The sequence below is a fragment of the Mus caroli genome, chromosome 5 (genome assembly GCF_900094665.2).
Source record: "Mus caroli chromosome 5, CAROLI_EIJ_v1.1, whole genome shotgun sequence".
In the NCBI taxonomy this organism is placed as follows: Eukaryota; Metazoa; Chordata; class Mammalia; order Rodentia; family Muridae; genus Mus; species Mus caroli.
The window spans coordinates 46116953-46127016 of record NC_034574.1 but is presented as its reverse complement, the minus strand read 5'-3'; the positions used below and the strand labels follow the sequence as shown (position 1 = coordinate 46127016).

The window sequence follows — 10064 nt, the reverse complement described above, 5'->3', positions numbered from 1 at the left end:
TTTTTTTTTTTTATTTTTGTTTTTGGGTTTTTGTTTTTTTTTTTTTGGTTTTTTGAGACAGGGTTTCTCTGTAGCCCTGGCTGTCCTGGAACTCACTTTGTAGACCAGACTGGCCTCGAACTCAGAAATCCACCTGCCTCTGCCTCCCGAGTGTTTTTCTCTTTGCCGTGACCATAAACCAGACAAACAATATAAGGGAAAAAGCTTATTTGGGCTTACCTTTTAAGAAGTGGTGGGGTACATCATGAAAAAGAATGCATAGTGGTTAGAAGTGTGAGGTGGCTGATCATAATCTGTCTGCAGTGGAGTAGCACAGCAGAAGTAACACTCAGGTGGTTTCTAATCTAGGATGTCAGCCTATGGCATATTTGCACCCACATCTTGAGTGGGTCCTCCCGCCTCCCCGCTTTAAAGTTTCTGGAAACACCTTCATTGGCACACCCAGTTTGTTTTTATTATCTCTCATTAGTTAGGGATAGCTTACATACAGTTTATTGGTCTATGTTATTTGTATATATTTGTTGAAACAAACAAGCTAGGCTAGGGCTATTCAACAATTTTGACTTTGTGTTTATTTTATTAAATAATTATGATTGGAAGCCTGTTCAAGTTACTTGTAATATGCTAGCTTTGAAACTTTCTTATAAATTGAGGTACATCTTAGAATCAGTTGAAGTCTTGTAATTGATAGGAGTTTGGTGTTTGTCATTTTCTGTGAATATTTGATACTGATCTAGTTTTGTGTCTCATTTTAAATACATAGTGATTTTTTTGAAATAACAGAATTAATTTGCTAATTAAAATGCTTTCAGAAATACAGGGTTTCTTATTGAAAGACTAGCAATTGATAGTCCAGGAATGTGTAGAAACAGTTTTGAGGTGTAATAGGTATTTGAGCAAATATTGTTGAAATAAGAACCACTTCTTTCATGTCCCCCTAAAAGTTAAACCAAGAGTTTTGTGTACTTAAGGCATTTACTTGGTCACTGGATTGCCTAGCTTGTGTCAGTAGCTCATCTGAAAATAATTATTGCACAATGCCCCCAAAAAGATGAAAAATTTCAAGGCATCAAGAAGCCATAGTGTGGCTTATCAGGTACCAGGCTGGTTTGTTATGACATTGTTTTATTGATAGTGAGTTTTTCTTTTATGTTCTTAAAATAAAATCTTGGAGTTGATTCCAGAAATAGTGATGGTTTATTTTGAAAAGAACAGTGTAGAAACACAAGCTGTATAAATAGGGACCAGGTATGATGACTCTTGCCAGCACGCAAGAGTCTTAAGTCAGCTAGAGCTATATAAGTAAGTCCTTGCTCCCAAATCGACTCACATGCATATAAATATAGTGAAGATGTACTTGTGTGCCAAATGTTTTAAAAAACTTAGAATTACTCTTAGAGTAAATAAAGAGGGGTTCACTGTGTTGTCTGCTGAACTGCTTCAAGAGATGGTATAAACTGAAGTTAAGTTGATTTATGAAAGATTAGGTATGGTTAGATTACAGGACAAAGAACCAAAATTAAGTTGTAAATAATGGCTTTGGATTTTTGTTACGTCACTTAAATTTTTAAGTACAATAATCGGCTTTTATTTAACTGACCATGAACTGTGACGTTAGCGTCTTAAGGCATACTGTGCCAAACTTAAGAATCTGTTCTGTATTAGTGACAGCACTGGCCAGAATGGAATGGACAGTGACCTAAACAATGTTTTACAAACCACCCTTGATCTGATACTGACTCTTCTGTAATGGTTGGATTCCATATTAACTGCCTTCTCTGAAGCCATTCGAAGCCTGGCTTTTTTTCTTTTTCGAGTCATCATTCAGTTTGATGTCATTTGCTTTTGATTTTACACCTAAGTATCAGTATTCTCACGGTGCTGATGCAGTCTTAGTCCCAGAGCCTTTATGAATGAACTCATTTTGTCCTTTAGGTCATTGTGTGCTGTCAGCTGTGTTACGTTATTGCCTTAAAAAATAGGGTTTCATTTTTACTCCCAAAATTTACATTTTGCATGTAGTAATATTTTAGTAGTGTGATGGCATGAAACAACTTAAAATGGTTTCTTTATTGGCTTGTTTTAAATGTGGTTTTTTTGTTGTTGTTGTTGTTTGTTATTTTTAAGGAATTTTTTAAAAGCATTTAAGTGACCAAATTTTAGCATTTGTGTGAAACCATGTGATCATTCTATCTACATCAACTGTGATTGGGTGTTGTATTATATTTCTCAGTATATTGTAGTATTTGGTAAGATTTTATGATAATACAACTTTTTAGTGTCTCTTTAAACTATTTAGAAGCTTAACTTTTATAATTTTTGCTTATGTTAGGATAGTTTTAAAATTACATAGATGATTTTGACCAATGTTGTCTTTGTGATTACAGGTATATGACTGATGGGATGCTACTTCGTGAAGCCATGAATGATCCCCTCCTGGAGCGTTATGGTGTGATAATTCTTGATGAGGCCCATGAAAGAACATTGGCTACAGATATTCTCATGGGTGTTCTAAAGGAAGTTGTAAGACAGAGATCAGATTTAAAGGTAAAGAAGTAACTTTTTAATTTTTTTCCCCTTCCCTTTCTCCCTCTGGCTCTGGCTCTGCTCACTCCAGCCCCGCTCAGTCTGGCCCATAGGTTCTTTATTTGTTTCTCATTATGGAAGTTGTGAAACCACCATGTGGTTGCTGGGATTTGAACTCATAACCTCCGAAAGAGCAATTGATGCTCTTAACCTCTGAGCCAAGTGTGTGCTTAGGTAGCATGTGCAGGAATGTGCACATAACTGGGTGCTTTCAGAAGCCAGACGTATTAAATTCCCTAGTATAACATGGGCCGTTAGCCCCAAAGAAACACTTGATTTTTTTGTTTGATTGCTTTTTGAGACTGGTTTCTCTATCTGCTAGCCCTGGCTCTCCTGGACTTGCTTTGTTGACCAGGCTGGCTTTGAACTTGAAGAGATTCCCTTAACTATGCCTTCCAAGTGATGGAATTAAAGGCCTTTGTCACTTGCTTACAGTCTTCTGTGAGTGTGGTAGCACCTTCTCGTAATACCAAGGCCAGGGAGGTAGATATGTGCAAATTTCTGTGCCTTGCTGGCCAACCAACCTAAAGACCAGATTTTTTTAGATTTTGAAAATAGCTGTGCCTAATTTAAGGCAAATTCCTATTTGGTCTATTGGATTTTATTAATATTGCAATGTATTAATTACATCAATAAAATAGAATTGTATCATTACATATTCCATATTAACTCTTTACTTACATGGTGAGAATGAGTGTATCCCTTACATAGACCTATGGATTGTTTATCACATATTCTAGTATTTTAAAATGTAAATAACTCAACTGCACTTTATTCCTTACTATGTTTTATTTTTGTTTTTTTTTTTTTTTTTAAACAGGATTTTGCTTTCTAACCCTGGCTGACTTGAACTCACACAATGATCCACCTATTTCTACCTCTTTTTGAGTGTTAGGGTTTAATGTGTGTGCCACTATACAGCCTGCATTTTATTTTTAATGTTTCTTTAAAGACTGTCTTTTTTTTTTTCCCAGGGATGGTGGTAAGACAAGGTCTCACTATGTAGCTCTGGCTTTCTTGAACTCAGATGTGCCTGCCTATGCCTCCCTAGTTCTGTTCTGGGATTAATGATGACATAGCATCATGCCCAGCCTTCAAAGCTGTCTTTATAGCTGATAATATATACTTATAGAACGGTAATTACTTTTTTTTTCCTTTGAGTAATTTTCTGTTTTCCTCCTGCAGGTTATAGTCATGAGTGCTACCCTAGATGCTGGGAAATTCCAGATTTACTTTGATAACTGTCCTCTCTTAACTATTCCTGGCCGAACACATCCTGTTGAGATTTTTTATACTCCAGAACCAGAGCGAGATTATCTTGAAGCAGCAATTCGGACAGTGATTCAAATACATATGTGTGAAGAGGAGGAAGGAGACCTTCTTCTTTTCTTGACTGGTCAAGAGGTATCATTTGCTTTATGTAATTTTTGTGTAGAAATGTCCATTAGCTAACAACTCTAAACTTAACATGACCGAGCTGGCTGTATTTTTCTCATCTCAGTCCTTCAGGTTTTCAGTGTAATTGTTTGAATATAGGCAATATTTAACCACCTCTTTTTTTGATGCTCATATTTAAAGGTTGAAGAAAAGTATACAGTTGAAATGGTAGATGGTTGTAAATCCCTTTAAGTATATGGGTGCCTTTGCAGTAGAAGGTCTGAGTCTTGTTCTAGAATGTCTGTCTCGAGTGTGGTCAGTAGGTTTCTGCTCTGCAGGAAGAGCATTTGTTAAAACAAGTTCTGGCTTCTGTTTAATAAGTTTTTTGAAGTAAGTGAAGTTTATTGTAGGGAGATAGAGTATCTGCAAGCTCCTTGCGTCATTAAAGCTGTGGGGTTGCTTTTCCAGAGAGGTGTTTTACAGTCCAGAAGATCCTCACTGTGATGCATGCGTATAACTGCACCTAAGCCGTGCTGTGGGAAATTGCTCTAATCTCATGCAAACCCAAGGCATGCCTCACTGCACCACAACCTGTTCTTTTTATTGTGTCCAACTCCTATAGAACTGCTAACTAGCTGATAGTTTGGCAGATGCCACTCAGTTAAGAGCTATGAATTTGGGATAATTTTTTAAATCCCTGGTTTTGTGGTGGTAGTTTGGTTTTTTTTTTTTTTTTTGTCCCCCACCCCCTTGGTTTGTTTTTGAAATTGTCCTTATGATTTGTGTCTTTGGACATGGTTTTCTCAAAATACTATTTATCCTGTGAGTTTGAAATTTTTGTGTTCTCAGATTCCTGTGCATTGTTGAACATTTATCAGCATCCCAACCTTCCCATATTAGATGCAGCAGTACTTTTTAGGCAAAACCAGCAAAGACATTTAGATACTGCCAATGTCTTGGGGAACGGTATTAGTTAATTATCTTCCTGTGGAGATACACTCCCTTAGTTCTTCTGTGAGCTGAGGGGGTGTTGAAAATACAGGTTTCTGGTCTTCCCTCTTTTGATACTACTCAGCCTTTTTATGAAGTTAAAATGGAAATTTTTTTTATAAAACTTCTGAAAGTTAACTAATTGCTTCTCAAATAGCATGTAAACAACATTCATGCTCTTGACTGTTGAAGCTTATGTTTGGTATTCATTTTGTCCTCTTGTGTTTGGTTTCTACAGCTTCTCACTTCTCTTGACTTAATCTACTCTGACGAGGCATATTTGAATGGTGTTAGAAGTTTCAGCTGATCTCATGGAGAGAACCAAACGGGCTTTTTTTCTGAGTCAGCTTAGTGTAATTCATCTCATTCCTTGGGGGGGAAAGGAAGGCAGTAAGCCTCCTGTTTTCAGCTGTGTGCTGGCATGTTGTGAAATGAAGTAAAATTATAGTTGTGAACTCTAGATAGGTTTTGAGTTTCAAGACTTTCAGCTGGTTTGTTTTGCATAGATTTATTATGTTAAAAGTCTTAGTACATGAAATGTAGACGTTAGGCTTATCTCTTAATGTGTGCTGGTATAAACAAATCTGAAATACTAGGAGTCTAGTTTTCTTTATTTAAATTTTTTCACTCTGATAGGGATCTTAACTCCATGCCAGCAGGGGCATTCTTATCTATTTAGAGCATTTAAAAGCCATCTTTTTCTTAAAAAGACTTTAGTTTTTTTTTTTTTTTTCAAATAAATGGCATTGATTTTTCATTTTCTAGAAACTTGATCTCAAAACAAACTTTGGATTCTTCAGAGTAATTTCCTTCTATCAAACAACCTTAAGAAATTTGCTATTTTTTAGTTGGCAAAAAGGGTTATTATTCTATCCAAGAATTTTATATTTTTTAAAGTTTTTTTTTAATTTTGTGTGTATGCATGCATGCATGCTTGTATATATTATATTTGTGCATCAGATGTGTACCTTGTGGTCTCAGGGCCGGAGCAGAGCAGGTGGGTGTGAGCTACCATATTGGTGCTAGGAATAGCCAGTAGTTTTAACTGCTGGCCAACCTCAAAAAAATTTTTTTTGTTTACCTTTATTTTATGTGCATTGGTGATTTGCCTACATGTATGTCTATGTGAGTGTGCCAGATCTTGGAGTTACAGACAGTTGTGAGCTTCCATGTGGATGCTGGGATTTGAACCCTGATCCTCTGGAAGAACAGTAGTGCTCTTAACAGTAAGCCATCTCTCTAGCCCCAAATTTATATTTGACACAAAAACTATGTTGGTTTAAAATCATTATCAGGAAATCTAATTTGATACAAAACCAATTTACCTGAAAATCCTTTTTTTTTCTCTTGACGATACTCTTTGAGTAAACAACTTGTTACTGTAGCTGTCTAGTTAATGCATGAAAGATGGTTTATTAATTGTTTAATCTATTTTCAAGTTTAATTGCTTCAGCAAAACATTTATTGTCCACCATCCGCCTTCCTTTTTAAATCCATTTGCTGCCTCCAGAGCTGCTGCTCCTTTCCCAAATGCATTTATTGTGTCTTTCTTTACATTTGTATTTAATACAAATGCATTGGATTAGTTTGCCATGGTGGAGAACATTCTGAAGTGGCTCTAAGACATTTGTGTCAGCATACTCATGAAATATCTATGTTGATACTGTAAAGGTGCTTGTTCTTATTAGGCACAATGAAGCAATTCTTCCATATAATTGCATTAGTGATATGTGACATTAAAGCCTAATTGCTGTATTTTAAATATCTAACACATCAGTTTCTTTTAGATTGTGAAAATGAAAAGGTTATGGGTGCAGTTAAATATTCCTGGGTGGGAAATTTCAATTTTAATAAAATTTGTTGAGAATTAATTAGGATGTCTGAGTCTTCAAGAAAGGGGGTATGGAATGCAAATATGGTATTTACATATTTGACTCAATACAGAAATCAAAATTTCTTTGGTTGTTTCAAAAATCACACTGAAATTTAATTTTGGTTACCAAGTTTGAAATAGGTTATCCATGAAATGAAGGCACATTATAGACAGGTTGAATGGAATGCATACGAAGATGAGTTTTGTTTTCATACTCTTAACATTTTTATTTTGTAGGAAATTGATGAGGCCTGTAAGAGAATAAAGCGTGAAGTTGATGATTTGGGCCCTGAAGTTGGTGATATTAAAATCATTCCATTATATTCTACACTTCCACCCCAGCAGCAACAACGCATTTTTGAGCCACCACCTCCAAAAAAACAGAATGGAGCAATTGGAAGAAAGGTAACAAATACTCTCTATAGCCATATTATTGACAGTAGAAAACCTATGAGATACCGTCACTCATAAATTAGAAGCTAGATGCCATGGTACATGTCTATGGCAGAAGAGGCAGGATGATAAAGAATTTAAAAATAGTCTCGGTTATGAATGGAACCTGCCTAAACAAAAGGAGTTAGCACCCTTGCTTGGTCTGCATAGTGAGACCCTGTCTCCCAAAAGAAAAGAACAAAACGCACAATCACTGCCATCAGTCATCCAAAGCCAGGGATGAGTGATTGGCCATAACAAAGTAATCTGCATTTCAGAAGGGAATGAGAGTGTATTAAACTACACTTTTGTACCCTTTAAGAAAAAGAACTACTTTTTCCCACAGAGGTGGTTTGTTCTTAGCAGATGGTAGAATATTTAGGATGATCTGAACAAGGAAGGGAAAGTTGGCCAAATATTGTCTTTCTCCTGTTAGATATGGCAGTCCAAAACTAAGTGACTTTTTTTAAAAGTTTGTGCTTTGTCCCCTTCTTAGAATTTTGACTAAGAGAATAGAATTTTAAGTCTACAAGTGTTAAATGTTGGCTCTATACAGAATCTGAGACATTAATCACACTGAATAAATACATGAATTCCTTGAAGGCACGATTCATATTAACATTGTTTGGTAGAGGGATATGTAGTTTTCTTGGGTGAGGGAGCAAGGGTACTCCAAATGAGGCACTGTGCTCAGTACCACTTTCAAAATAAGTTAAGATGTTAAAATTGAGGTCTTAGTAAACTTGAAAATAAGACTGCACTGTTGAAAAATACCAGAGCATGAATTCAACTTGAGAAGGTTCTTGCTAGTTTCTGACCTACTTAGTGCTTCATTAGGTTAAAGTTCCCATCAGTGCATTCTCTAGGACATGTTTTCTGTGGTAGTTAGTATGCTGTCCAGGAAGAGCCTGAAGGACTAAATTTGTGGTGAAAGTATTTGTATTTTGTATATTTGTCATTTTACAGTGATGATTTATTTTTAATTATTACACCAAGCTCAAAGTTACAGCAGGATATAAAAACAGAAACAAGAAAAACTTAGTCTAGTCTGGACTTGACAGTCATTGTACTTGAGTTTCCTTAGTGTAGGAATAGCGAGTATGAGGCCATTCCAGGCAAAAATAGTTAGGTTCTTTTCTGTTGCCCAGGCTATAGCTAATTAAGTACTGTTAAGCCTCACAATACGAATTGCTCAGTAAAATGGGACATGGCCCTTGTGGAGATGGTTCCATGGTTTTGAAAGAAGGGTTATTGATCCCATTATTTAAAGATAGTTAACCACACAAGCTAATAAATGTCTTTGAATTGGAGGGGAATATTCTTCATGTTCTGGTGGCTAGAAAAAAAGAAAATTAGCTTAATTTAGGTAATTGTGGACAAACAGTATTCAAGCAGGGAAATCCAAGCTCCCTAAATTCTATTTGAAGAGCAGTTAGTGAACTAAATATTGGTTTTATTTAGTTACAGATAACTTAAAAATTTTCACACTGATGCCAACTGACTGAGGGCTTATTTTCTACTACAGCAGCGTACTTTAAGAGAGTTTCCTAGTCCTGAGATTTTAACACTTTGCTAATTTTGAACACATATTACAAAGTTATAGTCTAGAACAGGCATTAACATTCCTACTTTTCCCAAGCAAATCCCTTGACCACTTGAGGACCACTTTGCTGGTTAGTTCCTAGTTGACTGGTGAGCTGCTCCATCCAGAGCAGATTAACTGCTTGCTTTACCTGATTGAGGTTGCAGTGCAGCTCTGTAAACCGTCTCTTGCGTATGCTCATTCATTCATGTGTGTGTGTTTGTTATCTAGCTGCACCTGCTGTTTTCAGATTTAGTAGTCAAGTCTATGGAAATAAGCTTCATTCTAACAACTATTGTGAAAATTGGCCCTTTTTGTTCCTAAAACTACTACTTTTTTTGGTTTTAAAATCCTGTCCTTTCTGTGGTATAGACTTCAGTGAGTATCAAACAGAAGCCCCAGGAATTTGAAATATGCCTAGCAACAGATACTTAAAAGTTAAAACATGAAACTGTATTTGTATTTCTAATTGAAGCAGGCAACCCCGCTCCATAGTTTTGGTTTTCTTTGTGTTACTTGTGGGCATCATAATCTTCAAATACTAAATTTTAGGAAAAAAATATAATTCCCAAGTTTGAAGTTACGTCCTATTCTAAGAAGCATGGTGACATTTACACTACCCATTTCCTCTTTTTGCGCAAAATGTGAATCTCCATCTATTCCTCATATCCAGAGGGTGTATGCTACTTGAAAATTGATTATCAAGTGACAAGCAGTGCTTTTGTTCTAACAGAGATGCTCATTTGTAGTTCCTTAAAGTTGGTAACATCGTGAACTTTTATCACATTGTATATTAGAAAAACCCTGTGGAATGTACTTTTAACATAAAATAATTGTCGTGCTTTGCTGTCTTAAATACATTCAGAACTATGATCTTCTTACTGAAGAAGTCAAAGGTACATGATTCTAGGTATTTATATGGCATTTCAAATATCAGATCTCTAATCTTGTTCCCCACAAACCTGTGTTAACTATAACTAGTCTAGTATGGGGAGTTTTAAAAGCAAATTGACACTTAGGGTTATTCTGATACTTGGTTAACTTTGTTCAAGTACAGCAAAACTTATAAGAATAGTGCAGTGGGTTCTACGCTTCTTACCATTGATGTTATTAGGCCTGGTTTCCCTTCTTCTAATTATTGATTGTATAAAATATGTGATCTATAGAAAGTGAAAATAACTTCTGCTATTTATGTGTTTTTCTTAAGTTGACCCGTGTAAAAGA

General features: G+C 35.8%; 1 protein-coding gene across 1 annotated transcript in view; it reads left to right on the top strand.

The window, feature by feature from the left end:
• Dhx15 (DEAH-box helicase 15) overlaps positions 1–10064 on the top strand; it is a 41946-nt gene that overhangs the window by 17896 nt on the left and 13986 nt on the right. Inside the window, exons 4-6 of the mRNA XM_021162456.1 lie at positions 2388–2547; positions 3772–3990; positions 7064–7231. Coding sequence (XP_021018115.1) covers positions 2388–2547; positions 3772–3990; positions 7064–7231 — 547 coding nt within the window. The remainder of the gene's footprint in view (positions 1–2387; positions 2548–3771; positions 3991–7063; positions 7232–10064) is intronic.